The sequence below is a fragment of the Pongo pygmaeus genome, chromosome 20 (genome assembly GCF_028885625.2).
Source record: "Pongo pygmaeus isolate AG05252 chromosome 20, NHGRI_mPonPyg2-v2.0_pri, whole genome shotgun sequence".
Classification (NCBI taxonomy): domain Eukaryota; kingdom Metazoa; phylum Chordata; class Mammalia; order Primates; family Hominidae; genus Pongo; species Pongo pygmaeus.
Genome location: NC_072393.2, coordinates 3,366,472 through 3,384,027, shown reverse-complemented (window position 1 = coordinate 3,384,027; position 17,556 = coordinate 3,366,472). Strand labels below are relative to the sequence as shown.

Sequence of the window (17,556 nt, the reverse complement as noted above, 5' to 3'; positions counted from 1 at the left end):
GCCGTCAGCTTCTATCCCCACCCCCACGCCGAGAGAGACCACCCCGCCTTCACTTCAAAGTCCCCGCAGGCTGCCCTCATGCTGGTGGTGTGTGTCCTGGGTGGATGGTTTTCCCTTAGGTAAATCACCCTCCTTCAAAGCATATAGGTTGGGGTGGGGGCCTCACCACGGAGAGGCATGAGGTCATCGCCCGGTAGACTGGGGCGGGGCGGGGGAATCTGAACCAGAGAGGCGCCCTGAACCAGAGGATGAGTTTGGGGTGGAGAAAACAGGGGAAAAGACAAAACAGATTTAGGCTGAACATCTGCATATCGGGGGTCTCAGGCCGTGGGGTGGGGACAGGTCTGGACGGTGGAAGAGGGGGAGGGGGTGTCACGGGTTTGAGTAGGGGTAAAATGGCTCTGAATGGGGGACACACTCCATATGCTGGGGATCCGAGATGGCCAGGGTTGCGTTTGGAGAAGACACGGGCCAGGACGCAGGACGGAGGTTCAGTTCGGAGGAGGGAGGGGCTTGTGCATGGATAGCTCGTCTGAGGCTTTGGTGGGAGAGCCGGATTTGGGGGGAATGGAGGCTGGCAGGGGGCACGCTGGGAGGGTGGGGGAGCAGAAATCAGCGAGACGAGGTGAGACGGGGACATCCATGCACTCAACCCGTGCTTGCAGGGACTGGTGGACACAACAGTGACCACAGACACAGGTTTCCGGGTGTCCCGGGCTGGGACTGCATTTTCCTGGGGCGAGGGGCTGGTTGAGGCCTGGGCGAGCCATCGCACACCACAGGCTCAGCGATGGGGGGCGGCTTCATGTGGGCAGGACCCAAGCTGGGAGGGTCTGAACTGGGAAGTCCCGGGGATGACAGGCCAGGGAGAAATCACCCAGGTTAGGAGGCGGGGTCTGCTGTTCTAGGGGTGCGCAGTGGGGTCGCCTGGTTGGGGGTGCAGAGCTCAGCCTATTTTAAAAACAATGGTGGACGCTGACGGCGGCTGCGGGGAGGTCACGACTTACAGGTGGCTCGGGGTAGGGGTCACGGCAGGCCCCGACGTGGGGGGGACGCTCGGATTTGGGTGTTAACTCGGGAGACGGGGATGCTAAGGTCACCCGGGCCTAGTTCGGCTTGGGAGGCGGCATTCGAGGCGACTGGGGGCTCCTGGAGGGGCCTGAGCTGGGGTGGGGGTCGCAGCCCGCCCCGCCGTCCCGGTTTTGGGGGGTCGCAGTCAAGCTCCGCCGCCTAGGGCCCGGGGGGCGGGTCCCCGACCCCGGCCGCCTCACCTGGCTCGCTCCCGTCGCTCGCTGGCTCCCGCCGACCCCGCCTCTCCTGGCACCGCACAGCGCCCGCCTCCGGCCTCCGCAGCTCCCGCAGGCCCGGCCGCGGCCGCCGCTGACGGGATCCCGGGCTCCGCGGTCCCTAATATGGCGGCGGTCGCTCCTCCGCTACCTCCCGGCTCCCTCCCTCCGCCGCGCGCGCCCGGCCGGCCGCGCGCACCCCCGCAACCCGACCACGCCCCCACGCCGGCGCGCGGCGAATCGCGGCCACGCCCCCCGCCTACCCCACACACCGCCAGGCCCTGCCCAACACACAGCCAGGCCCTGCCCACTCCGAGTGGCTGCGCCTGCGCGCGTTGGGCATCTCGGGAGGACGTGACGTCTCCCGCGATTCAAATCAATACAGGAAGCGCGGCTCCACGCGTTGCTCAGGGCAACCGCGGCCGGAAGAGGACCGGCGGGGTGCTAGACGTTGCAGAAATGGCTCTGGTAGATGGAGGGTGTGGTTCCCATTGGGGACAGTCGCGGAATGGGGCGCCCCAGAGCAGACCCTTCCTAGGGTAGATCGAAGCCAGGCACACCTCAGTGCGGCATTGACGTCGCGCCTAATGAGCGCAGATGGGACCCAACACCAGGTGCGTGTGCCGAACGTACAAACGTCACTGCTGAGTCATTCATTTATTCAACAAACCTGCATTGCTCTCCTAAGTGCTGCTCCTCCAGGCCCCAGTGAGACAGCAGGGAACAAAACAGGTTTTTAGGCCAGGTGTGGTGGCTCAAGCCTGTAATCCCGGCACTTTGGGAGGCCGAGGCGGGCGGATCACCTGAGGTACGGAGTTAATCCCAGCTACTCGGGAGGTTGATGCAGAAGAATCCCTTGAACCCAGGAGGCAGAGGTTGCAGTGAGTCGAGATTGCGCCACTACATTCCAGCCAGGATGACAGAGCGACACTATGTCTTGAAAAAAAAAAAACAAAAAACAGATTTTTAAAAAAATTATGGGCCGGGCGCGGCGGCTCACGCCTGTAATCAGCACTTTGGGGGCGGAGGTGGGTGGATCACCTGAGGTCAGGAGTTCGAGACCAGCCTGGCCAACATAGTGAAACCCCATCTCTACTAAAAATACAAAAAATTAGCCGAGCACCGTGGCAGGCGCCTGTAATCCCAGCTACTCGGGAGACTGAGGCAGGAGAATTGCTTGAACCCGGGAGGCAAACGTTGCTGTGAGCCAAGATCGCACCATTGTACTCCAGCCTAGGCAACAGGGCAAGACTCAGTCTCAAAAAAAAAAAAAAAAAAGGTTAAACGTAGAATTGCCACATGACACAGCAGTAACACTCCTAGGTATCTACCCAAGAGAAATAAACATGTAACATCCACGCAAAAACTCACACACTTATGTGCATAGCAGCTTTATTCATAACATCCACAAAGTGCACACAACCCAAATGTACATCAACAGATGAAGGGAAAATGCTCCATTCATACAATGACACGGTGTTTTGCAATGTGAGGCAATGAGGCTCTGACACAGGCTACAACTTGGATGAACCTCGAAAGCATCGTGCCCAGTGAAAGAAGCCAGATACAAAAGACCACATAGTGAGTGATTCCATTGATAGGAAATGTCCAGATCAGCAAATCCATAGAGACAGGAAGTGGATTAGTGGTTGCCAGGGGCTGGGAGAGGGGGATCAGGAGTGACTGGAATGGACTTTATTTTTGGGGGTTGATGGATGTGTTCTAAAATTGATGTGATGGCCGTGAGCTGTGGCTCACACCTGTAATCCCAGCACTTTGGGAGGCTGAGGCGGGCAGATCACTTGAGGTCAGGAGTTCGAGATCAGCCTGGCCAATCTGGTGAAACCCCATCTCTACTAAAAATACAAAAATGAGCCAGGTGTGGTGACGCGCACCTGTGGTCCCACCTACTCGAGAGGCTGAGGCAGGGGAATCACTTGAACCCGGGAAGTGTAGGTTGCAGTGAGCCCAGATCATGCCACCACACTCCAGCCTGGGCGTCAAAACAAGACTCCGTCTCGGGAAAAAAAAAAAAAAAAAAAAAATTGATGTGATGATGGTTGCCCGACTCTGAATATACTAAACACCACTGAATTATCACTTTACACGGATGAATTGTATAGTATGTAAACTATATCTCAATACAGCTGTTATTTGAAAAGTTCTTGCCTGGCGCAGTGGCTTGCGCCTATAATCCCAGTGCTTTGGGAGGCCGAGGAGGGCGGATCATGAAGTCAAGAGATCGAGACCATCCTGGTCAACATCGTGAAACCTCATCTCTACTAAAAATACAAAAATTAGCTGGGCGTGGTAGCACGCGCCTGTAATCCCAGCTTCTGGGGAGGCTGAGGCAGGAGAATCGCTTGAAACCGGGAGACGGTGGTTGAAGTGAGCCGAGATTGCACCACTGCACTCCAGACTGACAACAGAGCAACACTCGGTCTCAAAAAAAAAAAAAAAAATTCCCCTTTGGAGCTGAGTTAAGGAGAAAAGAGAACAGGGAAAAGGAGGAGGCAAGAGGTTACAGTTTCAGATGCAGTGCTCGGGGATGCTCTTATTGCAAAGATGATGTTTTAATAAAGATCTGAAAGAGGAGCTGGGTGCAGTGACTAACGGCTGTAATCCCGGCACTTTGGGAGGCCGAGGCGGGCAGACTACTTGAGGTCAGGCCTTCAAGATCAGCCTGGCCAACATGGTGAAACCTCATCTCTACTAAAAATACAAAAATTAGCTGGGCGTGGTAGCAGTCCCCTGTATTCCCAGCTACTTGGGAGGCTGAGGGAGGAGAATGTTGGAACCTGGGAGGCAGAGGTTGCGGTGAGCTGAGATCGCGCCACTACACTCCAGCCTGGGCAATACAGCAAGACTCTCTCTCAAAAGAATAAAAATAAAAGAGAGGAGAGGAGAGGGAGATTCTAACAGAAACACAGAGACAGACACACAGGGGTCAAGGCCAGGTGCTGACAGTGGCAGAGATTGGAGTGATGAAGCCACAAGCTGAGAAACACCAAGGACTGGCAGCCACCCCCAGAAGCTGGAAGAGGCAGGAAGGATCCTCCCCTGGAGCCTCCAGAGAGGCCACATCTCTGCAGACACCTGGATTCCAGACTTCCGCCCCCCAGGGACTTGCTCAATCCCAGAGGACGCAGATGACGCAGAACAGAAGACGCAGACTTGGTTCTTCTGTGCTATCAGTTTCTCGCAGGTCTGCAGAGGCCAGATGCCAAGTTCCCTGACTTACACAGGCCTTGCTTTTGGCTGAGGCTTCCATATCTGCGTCCTGCACCCTGGGATTATCTCCTCCCGGGGAGCATCCTTGGGGCCAATCACACCTGGCACCCTGCCCTTGTAGCCTTCCTGAGTCAGCACAGCTCCTGGTCCACGGGAAGTCCTCTGTAAACAGCCTGAGCCACAAACATGTTGAGATGACGTCCTCGCAAGGTGGCTGAGGGCTGCAGTGATGCCTGTTATCTGCAGTCAGTTTTCCAACACATAGGAAGGCAATACGATAATTTAAAAAAATAAAAGGGGGGTGGGCCGGGTGCGGTGGCTCACGCCTGTAATCCCAGCACTTTTGGAGGCCAAGGCGGGCGGATCACGAGGTTAGGAGATCGAGACCATCCTGGCTAACACGGTGAAACCTCGTCTCTACTAAAAATACAAAAAAATTAGCCGGGCGTGGTGGCAGGCACCTGTAGTCCCAGCTACTCGGGAGGCTGAGGCAGGAGAATGGCGTGAACCCAGGAGGTGGAGCTTGCAGTGAGCCGAGATCGTGCCATTGCACTCCAGCCTGGGTGACAGAGCGAGACTCCGTCTCAAAAAAAAAAAAAAAGGGGGTGTCAGCTCCATGAGGCCAGACACTGTGTCTGTTTTGTCCTGTGTCCTCTGTGCCCAGGACACTGTCCAGCACACAGTAGTTGCTCAATAAGTATTTGTGAACGTTGTCTTAAACTAGAAGTTGGCCTTCCAAAGGGATTTCTTTGCTATGCACAGCATTTTATGTTTTTTCATTAATTTTTCTTTAATTATTTTTTTGAGATGGAGTCTCGCTCTGTCACCCAAGCTGGAGTGCAGTGGCACGATCTTGGCTCACTGCAACTTCTGTTTCCTGGGTTCAGGTGATGCTCCTGCCTCCGACTGCTGAGTAGCTGGAATTACAGGCACCCGCCACCAGGCCCGGCTAATTTTAGTATTTTTAGTAGAGATGGGGTTTCACCATGTTGGCCAGGCTGGTCTCAAACTCCTGACTGCAAGTGATCCACCCGCCTTGGCCTCCCAAAGTGCTGGAATTACAGGTGTGAGCTACCATGCCTAGCCATGTTTTTTTATTAATTGCTCATTTTTTTTTTTTTTTTTTTTTTGAGATGGGGTCTTACTCTGTCACCCAGGCTGGAATGCATTGGTGTGATTACATCTCACTGGATCCTTGAACTCCTGGACTCAAGCTATCAAGCCACCTGAGTAGCTGGGCCTACAGGCATGGGCCACCATGCCCAGTTGATTTTTTTTTTTTTTTTTTGGAGATGGAGTCTTGCTCTGTTGCCCAGGCTGGAGTGTAGTGACAGGATCTCAACTCACTATAACCTGTGTCTCCCAGGCTCAAGCGATTCTCCTGCCTCAACCACCCAAGTAGCTGGGATTACAGGCTGAGCCACTGTGCCCAGCCAAATTAAAAAAATTTTTTTTTCTGTTGAGACAGGGGCTTACCACATTGCCCAGGCTGGTCTTGGAATCTTGGGTTCAACCGATCATCCTCTCACCCCACAGCCTCCCAAAGTGCCAGGATTACAGGTATGAGCCACCACTCCTGGCAATCGCCCACATTTTAAAAATAAGAGATTGCAAGCAGGGCACAGTAGCTCAGGCCTGTAATCCCAGCACTTTGGGAGGCCAAGGCAGGTGGATCACCTGAGGTCAGGAGTTTGAGACCAGCCTGGCCAACATCATGAAACCCTGTCTCTACTAAAAATACAAAAAGTTAGCTGGGTGTGGTGTTGCATGCCTGTAATCCCAGCTACTCGGGAGGCTGAAGCCTTTTGTATTTTTAGTAGAGATGGGGGTTTCACCATGTTGGCCGGGCTGGTCTCGAACTCCTGACCTCAAGTGATCCACCCACCTCGGCCTCCCAAAGTGTTGGGATTACCGGTGTGAGCCACCGTACCCGGCCTCTTTCAGGTCTTTCTTCAGATGTCACCACCTCAGATTCTGGCCACCCTTCCTGAAACTGCACACCCTATACATACACCGCCCTTGGCTACCGAATTTTTTCTCGTTAGCCTTTTTCACCATCTAATAGGTATTGCATTTACTTATCGTGTTATTTTTTGTCTCTGTAACAACACTGGGAGGCGTACAAGGGTAAGGGCTGAAGGCTCTCTTGTCCTCAAGGTCATGTACTATTTATTACATACATGAATGAATGAACGACTGCATTTCCTCCTTTTTTATTCCTCACCTACTTAAGGTTCGAGCTCCGTGAGCCCATTGGCCACACCTCTGCAGTCTGACCACGCCTAGAAACACTGCGCATGCTCCGTCTCTAGCCAGCCCAGGCTCGGCGCTGAATTGGCACAAACCAGTCTCACTTCTTGTACCGCAGTGGGGAGGTTGGAGATAATTTTTTCCCATGAAAGGGCATACGTTGCCCGTCCCCTTCCCCGAGGAATGCACTAGGAATACTGTTCCTGTGTTTGCATGAGCTGTGGCACCAGCACCGACTCGGGCTTCCGGGCCTCCCTCCTGCACGGGAGCCTCTCACTAGGTCTCCCCCGGGGCTGCGTTGGTGCCGTCCGGCACGGTCACGTGGGCGAGAAAATGGCGGCCCCCACACAGCACTGCGAGCGTCGCGGCAGGTGAAGCGGTGGTGGCAGAGACGCCTGCGGAAACTGACCGGGCCGACGGGCCCTGAGTCTCCAGAGCTCGGTGAGGCGTCCCGGAGGCGGCGATCACGGTGCGGGGCCCGGGTCTGGCGGGCGGTGGCACCGGGAGCGCCTCGTTAGGGAATCTGGTCTCAGGGATTCGTTGACTGTGGATGGGGCGGGTTAAGGGGTCTCGAGTCCCGGCGATCTCTTTCCTCTGGGATTTTTTACATGAAAGAGTGCCCGCCTCACGTCCTGAAGCTCCTATGTCGTACGGTTGGGTCTCGATGGTCCCCAGTGCCCTGCCAGCTCGCACAGGCCTGGCCTCTGGTTTCTGATGACCCCTCTTGAAAGGTGTCACTCTCCTTTGATGGTCACTTGTGCTTGGGTGGCTACACTGCCCTCGTCAAGCCCAGGCAGCCTTGCTGACGCCACTGTTAACCAGAGAGGGCTGCCAGCATGCCATAGCCTGCCTGTCTTGAGATGAAGCATCCGCCAGGTTCTCAGCCGATGTGGAGGAAAGAGAGGGGTCCCTTCTCCCCTCCTTGGCTGTGTTCTTTCATCCTAAGTCATTCAACAAAGCTTTGGTGGTTTAGAGCCCGACTCTGGAGCCAGACTTCCTGGATTCCTAACTCTTCACGCTGCTCCCAAAGCAAGTTCCCAAGCACAGTCCCAAACTGTGCCTCAGTTTCCTCACTTGTAAAATAGGGACAATCTTAGTAAATACCTCATAGGGTAGTGATGTAGATCGAATGAATTAATGAATGTAAAGAGCATGGAGTGCCTGACGCGTAGCAAATGCTACATAAGTGTCAGCTGCTATTGTCACGGTTATCGTTTTCATTTTATTTATTTATTTTGAGACAAGGTCTTGCTTTGTCGCTCAGTCTGGAGTGCAATGGCACGATCTCGGCTCACTGCAACCTCTGCCTCTCGAGTTCAGGCGATTCTCCTACCTCAGCCTCCCGAGTAGCTGGGATTACAGGTGCCCACCACCATGCCCAGCTAATTTTTGTATTTTTAGTAGAGATGGGGTTTCACCATGTTGGTCAGCTGGTCTCGAACTCCTGAACTCAAATGGTCTGTCCACCTCGGCCTCCCAAAGTGCTAGGATTACAGGCGTGAGCCACCGCGCCCAGCCGGTTATTGTTTTTATTGAGGCCCTACTGCGTGCAGGTCATTGCACTAAGTGCTGGGAATACAATAGTGACCAAGATAGACTCAGTCCCAGCCTTCAGAGTTCTATTCTAATGAGGGATAAGACCAATCACAAGCAACTAAACCAATACTTTCCAATATGATATCTAGGAGTCTTAGGCACCATGGAGAAAAATAAAGCTGAATAAGCGAAAAGAGATGGAAGAGTAACATTGTCCATTGTGATCAGGGAAGGCTTCCATGAGGAAGTGACATTGGAGACCCAGGAAAGCAAGAGGATGAGCACGGGTGTTCCTGGACCAAACTGAGGTTTGGGCTGCTACTTCTCGTGGTCCAATAACGAGATGCAGATTAACTGGGGAGGAAGATAGTTTTTATTTCTGTAACCAGTTACAGGGAGAAGGCCTGGAAAATATCACCAGACCAACTCAAAGTGACAAAGTTTTCCAGAGCTTATATACCTTCTAAGCTATACATCTACATGTAAGTGTGCATTCATCTAAAGAAATAAGTGACTAACTTCTTTTAATCTATAATTAAGATCTGAATCCTGAAGACTTTCCTTTGGAACCTCAGTAAATTTACTTAATCTAAATGGGTCCAGGTGCTGGGGTGATCACCCTTATCTTGTCTCCTGCTAAATCATGGAGGTTTGGGGAGTTCTTCAGACACCCAGTAAAACTTGTTTAATCCTAAATGGGTCACGTTAAGAATTCCTTCGTTATTGGCTGGGCGCGGTGGCTCAAGCCTGTAATTCCAGCACTTTGGGAGGCTGAGGCGGGTGGATCACCTGAGGTTGGGAGTTTGAGACCAGCCTGACCAACATGGAGAAACCCTGTCTCTACTAAAAATACAAAATTAGCCGGGCATGGTGGTGCATGCCTGTAATCCCAGCTACTCGGGAGGCTGAGGCAGGAGAATCACTTGAACCCCGGAAGCGTAGGTTGTGGTGAGCCGAGATAATGCCACTACACTCCAGCCTGGGCAAAAGAGCGAAACTCTGTCTCAAAAAGAAAAAATTCCTTCATTATCTTGTCATGCCTTAAGGCCCAGGAAAGGCCTGGGCAAAACTCTTGGTGGGCTTTTGTTACATTACAGCCTTTGTATGAGGGCACTGGCTCTTTTAGCTTTTAATGTTTAACTTAACCACTCAGTCAGTGCTGAAACAGTTATGGAGGCCTGTGTTAGTGAGGCCTGGCCTGCTACGTGGGGACATCTAGGGAAGAATGTTCCTCATGGAGATCACAGCAAATGCAAAGGCCCTAGGGCTAGACTGGGCCTGGTGTGTTGGAGGAACAGCGAGGAGGCCTGTGTGGCTGGAGCAGAGCTAGAGAGGGAAGAGGTGATGGGAGACGGTCATGAAGGGCCTTTGGGACTGTCAAGTAGTTGAGTGAGGAGGCATAGGAGGATTTTAAGCAAGGGAGTGATATGGTCAGTTTACATATTGAAAGTACTTCTGAATCTGTTATCTATGCTGTGTAACAAAAATCCCCATAATGGCTGGGTGTAGTGGCTGATGCCTGTAATCTTAATGCTTTGAGAGGCTGAGGCAGGATGATCACTTGAGTCTGGGAGTTGGAGACCAGCCTGGGCAACATAGAAGTGAGACCCCATCTCTACAAATAATAAAAAAAAAATTATCTGGGCATGCTGGTGTGTGCCTGTAGACCCAGCCACTAGGGAGTCTGAGACAGGAGGATCACTTGAGACTGGGAGTTCGAGGCTACAGTGAGCCGTGATCATGCTACTGTACTCCAGCCTGGCAACAGAACAAGATCCTGTCTCAAAAAAAAGACAAAAAACAAACAAAAAAACATACTTGGTTACCTTCAACAACAGTAAACAGTGTCGCACACAGTTGCTCTGGGCCTGGCTTAGCTGGCTGGCTCTGGGTCTGGCCTCTGGTAAGGCCTCAGTGGAGACAGTCTGGGGCTGCATCATCTGAAGGTTCGCCTGGGGCTGGACGAGCTGCTGCCAGCCCACTTCTCTCACATGGCTGTTGGTGGGAGGGCTCAGTTTTTTGCCACGTGGGCCCCTACAAAAGACTGCTTGAGCATCCTCACAACATGGTCACTGGCTTCCCCTAGAGAGAGAACAAGGGTGAGACTGTTGTGCCTTTTATGCCCTAACCTTGGAAGTCTTGCTCTTTTCCATCTTCTTGGCATTCACATGGGTCAGCCCTGTTCCGAGTGGGAGGGGACTATATAAAGCCTTGAATATTGGGTGGGGATTGCTAGGGCCATTTTGCGGGTCAGCTGTCCCTCTGGCTGCTGTGTGGAGAGCAGACGGTGGAGGTCATTTCTGATAGGCCTATAGGCGAGAGGCAGTGCAGAGACTGAGGCCCAGAGAGGGAAAGCAACTTATGGAAGGCTGCACAGCTAGTAGGGGGGTTGGAGCTGAGCTTTCAGCACAGATGTTCAAGTTGGTCAGTGGGTAGGAAGTTGCCCCACCCAGGTCCTAGGAACAAGCCAATGCACTGGTGAAGGGGGCTTCTAACCTGGGCTCTCATTTTTCTGCCATAGGTTCTTATATCCCCGTGTCTCCAGGTTTAGCCTGAGCAGGGTTGTGGAAGGCCAGGGCCCATCGACAGCACGATGGTGACGGAGCAGGAGGTGGATGCCATCGGGCAGACGCTGGTGGACCCCAAGCAGCCCCTGCAGGCCCGCTTCCGGGCACTGTTCACGCTGCGCGGGCTCGGCGGCCCAGGCGCCATTGCCTGGATCAGCCAGGCCTTCGGTGACGATTCCGCCCTGCTCAAGCACGAGCTGGCCTACTGCCTGGGCCAGATGCAGGATGCCCGTGCCATCCCCGTGCTGGTGGGCGTGCTGCAAGACACCCGTCAGGAGCCCATGGTGCGCCATGAGGCAGGTGAGCACCTGTCTGTGTCCCAGGCAGCTGCTCCCTCCTGCCTCACTTCTTCATGACCCCACGTGTCCCTGTCCTCACTCAGGGGATAAATATTGAGGTGGTCAACTGCCCCATAAAGCACCAGATAGTAAATACCTGCAGCTCTGCAGCCAGACAGCGACTCAATAAAGCCAGCGTAGGTCGTCTGTCACCAAATGGCTAAGGCTGTGTGCCCAGACAACCTCAACTGGGCGGGGGGCGGTGGCTCAGGCCTGTAATCTTAGCACTTTGGGAGGCCCAGGAAGGTGGATCGTTTGAACTCAGGAGTTCAAGACCATCCTGGGCAACATGGCAAAACCCTGTCTCTAGAAAAAACACAAAAATTAGCCAGGCATGGTGGCATGCACCTGTAGTCCCAGCTACTTGGGAAGCTGAGGCGGGAGAATCGCTTGAGCCTGGGAAGTCAAGGTTGCAGTGAGCCGAGATCACGCCACCGCACTCCAGCCTGGGCAACAGAGTGAGATCCCGTCTGTAAAAAAACAAAAAACAAACTTCATTTGTAAATGCTGAGATTTGAATTTCATATAAATTCCACCCATCAGGAAGTACTATCCCTTTGATTTTTTGTTTTAAACCATTTATTTGTTTGTTTTGAGTCAGAGTCTCGCTCTGTCGCCCAGGCTGGGGTACTGTGGTGCCATCTTGGCTCACTGCAACCTCTGCCTCCCGGGTTCAAGCGATTCTCCTGCCTTAGCCTCCCAAGTAGCTAGCGTTACAGGTGTGTGCTACCACGCCTGGGTAATCTTTGTATTTTTAGTATAGATGGGTTTTGCCATGTTGGCCAGGCTGGCCTTGAACTCCTGGCCTCAAGTGATCCACCTGCCTCGGCCTCCCAAAGTGCTGGGATTACAGGCGTGAGCCATCGCGCCCAGCCTTATACCCTTAAAAGTGTTTTAAAAACCATTCTTTGCTCATATAAAAACAAGCGACAAGCCATAGATCCCCAACCCCTAATGTATATTAGATTTACTCCACTCATTGGACACACATTTAGTGAGCACCTACTGTATGCCAGGCTCTGTCATGTATGTAAGAGACAAAACAGTGACAATACAGATACAAGCCAGGCATCGTGGCTCACGCCTGTGGTCCCAGCTACTCAGGAGGCTGAGGCAGGAGGATTACTTGAGCCAGGGAGGTTGAAGCTGCAGTTAGCCATGATCACGCCACTGCACTCCAGCCTGGGCAACAGAGTGAGACCCTGTCTCAAAAAAATGGACCGTTCAGGTCGGTTGCGTTGGCTCACGCCTCTAATCCCAGCACTTTGGGAGGCTGAGGCAGGTGGATCACCCGAGGTCAGGAGTTCAAGACTAGCCTGGCCAACATGGTGAAACCCCGTCTCAACTAAAAATACAAAAAAAGTAGCTGGGCGTGGTGGCCGGCGCCTGTAATCCCAGCTACTTCGGGAGGCTGAGGCAGGAGAATCACTTGAACCCAGGAGGCGGAGTTTGCAGTGAGTGGAGATCGCGCCATTGTACTCTAGCCTGGGTCACAAGAGCGAAGCTTTAAAAAAAAAAAAAAAAAAAAAGACTGTTGTAGCGAGGGACCTAGACAGCAAAGGAGACCAGTGAGGCAGTGAGGCAGGTAGTTGGTGCATCTGTGCCACTGGGACTGTGTTTCTGTAACCAGTGAGTTCATTTGCAATTAGTACGTGGGAGGTGCCTGACACAGAGCGTGTGTTGGCGCATACGGGACTTTTCCCGGCAGAGGGAGCCTGCCAGGCAGGTGCACAAACGCAAACCGCAACAGGAAAGGCAAAGCCACCAGCTCAGCTGCCTCACAGGCAGGGCCCTTGAGCTCGATTCTGAGAAAATTCAAGGAACATCTACACCCAGGGCTCTACGGGGAGCCGCCGCCAGCCTTGCTTCGACCTGGGCTTGCGACGCCTGCACTTGCCCCTGTACCCAAACCCACCTAAGTGTAGCCCCAGTGGCCCCAAATTCTGGAGTCTCCAGCCGGCAGGCCCGGCCTGTTTTGGGCTTTTTTTTTTTTTTTTTTTTTGAGACAGGGTCTCACTCTCGCCCATGCTGGAGTACAGTGGTGTGATCATAGCTCACTGCAACCCCGACCTCCTGGGTTCTTGGAGTTGCTTGTCAGCTGTAATCCCGAGTTGTAGGGATATACTTGTCTCCCTGTCTCATGGTACGGCCGGGATGGGGTCCATTTTGCTCAGAGCGGCAGCCGGGTGTGGTTCCAGGCAATGCCTTGCTCTAGGGAGGGGATGCTGATTGGTCCAGCGGGGAGCCTGTACCCACTGCTGCTCCAATCAGTCGTGGACAGAGGCGGGGCTTCCCCACAGGGGCAGAGCCCTGGGAGGGGTGTCCTCTGGTCACACAGGTAGCCGGGCACTTTCCACACATCCACCCCACCAACATGAGCTCTCCGGCTGCTTCTTCCCAGGGGAGGCCCTGGGGGCCATCGGGGACCCGGAAGTTCTGGAGCTCCTGAAGCAATATTCCTCGGACCCCGTCATCGAGGTAACCAGGCCCCCGCTTGTCTCCCTGCCAGTCTCGGGTCCCTGGGAAGCCCTGCCCAGCCCTGCCCCAGCCCTGACCTGGAGCAGTAGACCCTCCCCATCTCTGGTTGCCAGGGCGACCACTTGGCCAAGGATGCCCCAGGGATGAGGGACGCGAGGGCGACAATCCAGACAGACACTTGCTGCGCCCCATTTGGCAAAATGGCGACAACCAGCTTTGCTCACCCACTTCCATCCCGGGCCTTGAGCCCCTGAGCCGGCCTGACCCCCTTTCTCTGAACCCCCACGTCCAGTCCCTCTGCCAAGACCCCTCTGAACCCACCCAGTGCCCTCTACCTCTGATACCTTGCCCTGGCCCACCAGACCTCTTCAGGGATCTCCTGCTACCTTCTAACATTTCTTCTTGTTTTTTTTTTTTTTTTTTTTTTTTTTTTTGAGACAGAGTCTCGTTCTGTTGCCCAGGCTGGAGTGCAGTGGCGCAATCTCGGCTCACTGCAAGCTCTGCCTCCCAGGTTCATGCTATTTTCCTGCCTCAGCCTCCAGAGTAGCTGGGACTACAGGTGCCCACTACCACGCTCAACAAATTTTTTTGTATTTTTAGTAGAGACGGGGTTTCACCATGTTAGCCAGGATGGTCTTGATCTCCTGACCTCGAGATCCACCCGCCTCGGCCTCCCAAAGTGCTGGGATTACAGGCGTGAGCCACTGCGCCTGGCCCAAAAATGAAACAAATTTTTATTTTATTAGTTTTTTCTTTATGGAGACAAGGTCCCGCTCTATCGCCCAGGCTGGTCTTGAACTCCTGGGCTCAAGCGATCCCCCTGCCTTGGTCTCTATAACTGCTGGGATTACGGGCATAAGCCGCTTCGTCCGGCCCCATCGTTCCTTTTTGTGGCTGAGTCATGTTCCGTGGTGTGGACGGCCCATGCCGTGTCCACTCACTGTGATGGCCCATGCCGTGTACACTTACTGTGGCTGGATGCTTGAATTGTCTCTGCTTTTTAGCCGTTATGAGTTATGCCGCCACGGACATGCGTGTTCCTTTCTCCCCTGCCACTTCTCGTCCACATCCCACCCCGACCCTCAGTCTCTCCTCCTCCGGGGCAGCAGGGGGTACGTGTGACACTCAATTCTGCTGTTCTGTTCCATGCTTAAAGCTCTCACGATATCTCATCACCTTTAGGACAAAATCCCAAGTCCTTACAGTGGCCCGCAGGCCTTACCTAGTCAGGCGGGGCCGCACATGTTCCTTTGGCCCTCACCCCTCCCGCAGGGTCCTGCCTCAGGGCCTTTGCACCGCTGCTTCCCCATCCCCGGGTCTCCACCTGACTTCCTCCCTAAGCTGGCTTAGGTCTCTGCCTCCACATCACCTCCTCCCTGAGGCCCTCCCCAACCCTCCAGTCCCCCGGTCACTCACAAGTCAGCCACCCCTGCTGGCTTACTTCCTGCCTGGAATGATGGGTTAGTCACCCTGCCAGTGTCTCTCTCCCCTGCTAAGCTGCCATCCCGGGGGGTGGGGAAGGGCCCCTGCGACCCCCCAGGGCCAACCCGCTGCCTGATATCCCTCCCCGCAGGTGGCCGAGACCTGCCAGCTGGCCGTGCGCAGGCTGGAGTGGCTGCAGCAGCACGGCGGGGAGCCGGCGGCGGGACCCTACCTCTCCGTGGACCCTGCCCCGCCGGCTGAGGAGCGTGACGTGGGGCGCCTGCGGGAGGCGCTGCTGGACGAGTCCCGGCCGCTCTTCGAGCGATACCGCGCCATGTTCGCCCTGCGCAACGCGGGAGGCGAGGAGGCCGCCCTGGCGCTGGCCGAGGGTGAGGAGGGGCTTCTGGGGTGGGGTCCTGGGCAGTGCCTCGCTGTGAGGTTCAGTGATGGCATCTGTGCAGTGGGGCGCTGCCTGCCCCCGGGAACGGCATCCCGGGCCTGGCCCCAACCATTTCCCATGGGGCCTGTTAAGAACCCGTGCAAGCGTCCCTCTTGGTCCCCATAGCTCCCAGCTTTTCCCGCCCCCATAGCTGCGGTCAGTTCCCCTGGGCAGCCCTAATCACTGGGGCTGGGGGCAGGGGTGTCTTCAAGATAAAACACCCCAGGTTGGGCGTGGTGGCTCACGCCTGTCGTCCCAGCACTTTGGGAGGCCGGGGTGGGAAGATCGCCAGGACTTTGAGACCTTCCTGGGCAAGATAGCAAGACCCCATGTCTTAAAAAAGAAAAGACAGAGCTCCCCTCCCCACTCCTCCTGGCCCCAGCGAGTGTCCCTCTCCCCTGCAGGTCTGCACTGTGGGAGCGCCCTCTTCCGCCACGAGGTCGGCTACGTCCTGGGACAGCTGCAGCACGAGGCGGCGGTGCCCCAGCTGGCGGCCGCCCTGGCCCGGTGCGCCGAGAACCCCATGGTGCGGCACGAGTGCGCGGAGGCCCTGGGCGCCATCGCCCGGCCCGACTGCCTGGCCGCGCTGCAGGCTCACGCGGACGACCCAGAGCGCGTGGTGCGTGAGAGCTGCGAAGTGGCTCTGGACATGTATGAGCACGAGACCGGGCGGGCCTTCCAGTACGCCGACGGCCTGGAGCAGCTGCGCGGGGCCCCCTCCTAGGGCCCCACCCTCACCCGGGGCTCCCCGAGGACTCTTGAGGGCCGCTCCTCCCCCGCAGAGCTTTGGCGTCTAAACCAGTGTGTGTGAAACGGTGTCATCGCTTGTGTCTTGTGGGGCGCACGGTTGCTGTCCCCCTCCTCCGTCTGGGACCGAGGAGCTGCCGTTGTGCTGTAACTCCCTGAGTCCCCTGACTGCTCCTCGGGGCCTGGCGAAGGGCTGTAGGGTGGAAGTTTCCAGGCTTGGGGTGGGACTCTGCGGGAGGCTCTGGGATGCCCGGCTCAGGATAAGGGAGGATCGCGAGGGGAGCCAGGGGCAGAGCTGGGGCTCTGGGAAGAGGCTGGCCTTATGGTGGCTTCAGCTTCACTAGGAATGGGGCGCAGGGTCTGGGGGCCTCTGACTACCCCACCCTGAGGCCTGGGTAGGGACGGGGTGGTGGTCCCTGAGTGGGTCAGGTAGGGCACAGGGGCCAGGGAGGGACAAGCAGACCTCAGAGCGCTGCCCAGATGGAATATTAAATTATTTTTGCCAAGCATTGACTCCTCTGAGTGTGTTGGGTGAGGGGAGCGTGGGAGGGAGGGAGAGGTGGCATTGCCTCCTCTGAGTGTGTTGGGCGAGGGGAGGGAGGGAGGGAGGGGTGGCATTGACTCCTCTGAGTGTGTTGGGTGAGGGGAGGGAGGGAGGGAGGGGTGGCATTGACTCCTCTGAGTGTGTTGGGTGAGGGGAGGGAGGGAGGGAGGGGTGGCATTGACTCCTCTGAGTGTGTTGGGTGAGGGGAGGGAGGGAGGGAGGGGTGGCATTGACTCCTCTGAGTGTGTTGGGTGAGGGGAACGTTCAGGGAACGTTCCCCAAGAGTGTGTGGTGTCTGGGCCGGGGGAGGGGGGGGTGCGGGGAGATGGTTGTATCTGCAGCCATTGGCTCTAGGATCTGTCCTGCCACTGACACTGAGCCACCATCAGCGACAGGCAGGCCTGCACCTGTTTTATGTGCGGTTACCTGGTCAGATCTGCCCAGCCAACTCCCTCCAAGGGGGCTCTGGGGAAACAGCCCTCAGCCTGGCCCTTCCCGGACCCCCATCTTCCCCCAGCTCCTGTTGTGGGTACAGTGGAAGGGGTTCTGTGGTCCAGCTGAGAGCCCAGACATGGCTTCCTCTGCCGGCTCCCCCAGCCCTTCCACGTGTGGCTGCAGACAGCCCACTTACCTCTCTGTAAAATGGGCATAGCGGTAGAATCACAGGTGCAGAGCTGGTCTGCAGCCAGAGAGGCCAAAACCAGAAGACAGGAGGCAA

General features: G+C 55.5%; 2 protein-coding genes across 4 annotated transcripts in view; one reads left to right on the top strand and one right to left on the bottom strand.

Annotated features, from left to right (window-relative positions):
* FZR1 (fizzy and cell division cycle 20 related 1) overlaps positions 1–1,477 on the bottom strand; it is a 30,609-nt gene extending 29,132 nt beyond the window's left edge. The window contains exon 1 of one of the 2 annotated variants that reach the window (XM_054462047.2): positions 1,272–1,477. The gene's annotated coding sequence lies outside the window, so the exon portion shown is untranslated. The remainder of the gene's footprint in view (positions 1–1,271) is intronic. The other variant, XM_054462048.2, reaches the window with a different exon arrangement.
* Positions 1,478–1,723: 246 nt separating this feature from the next.
* Positions 1,724–16,800, top strand: DOHH (deoxyhypusine hydroxylase). Of its 2 annotated transcripts, XM_054462045.2 has the most exons (6): positions 1,724–1,900; positions 6,751–7,236; positions 10,825–11,170; positions 13,610–13,686; positions 15,260–15,497; positions 15,952–16,800. In XM_054462045.2, exons 3-6 carry the CDS (start codon positions 10,897–10,899, stop codon positions 16,269–16,271), a joined length of 909 nt encoding a protein of 302 aa, XP_054318020.1. In that variant the 5' UTR covers positions 1,724–1,900; positions 6,751–7,236; positions 10,825–10,896; the 3' UTR covers positions 16,272–16,800. The 2 variants fall into 2 exon arrangements, with proteins under 2 accessions (XP_054318020.1, XP_054318019.1); XM_054462044.2 differs by lacking the exon at positions 1,724–1,900 and having other exon boundaries at positions 7,078–7,208.
* Positions 16,801–17,556: the final 756 nt, after the last annotated feature.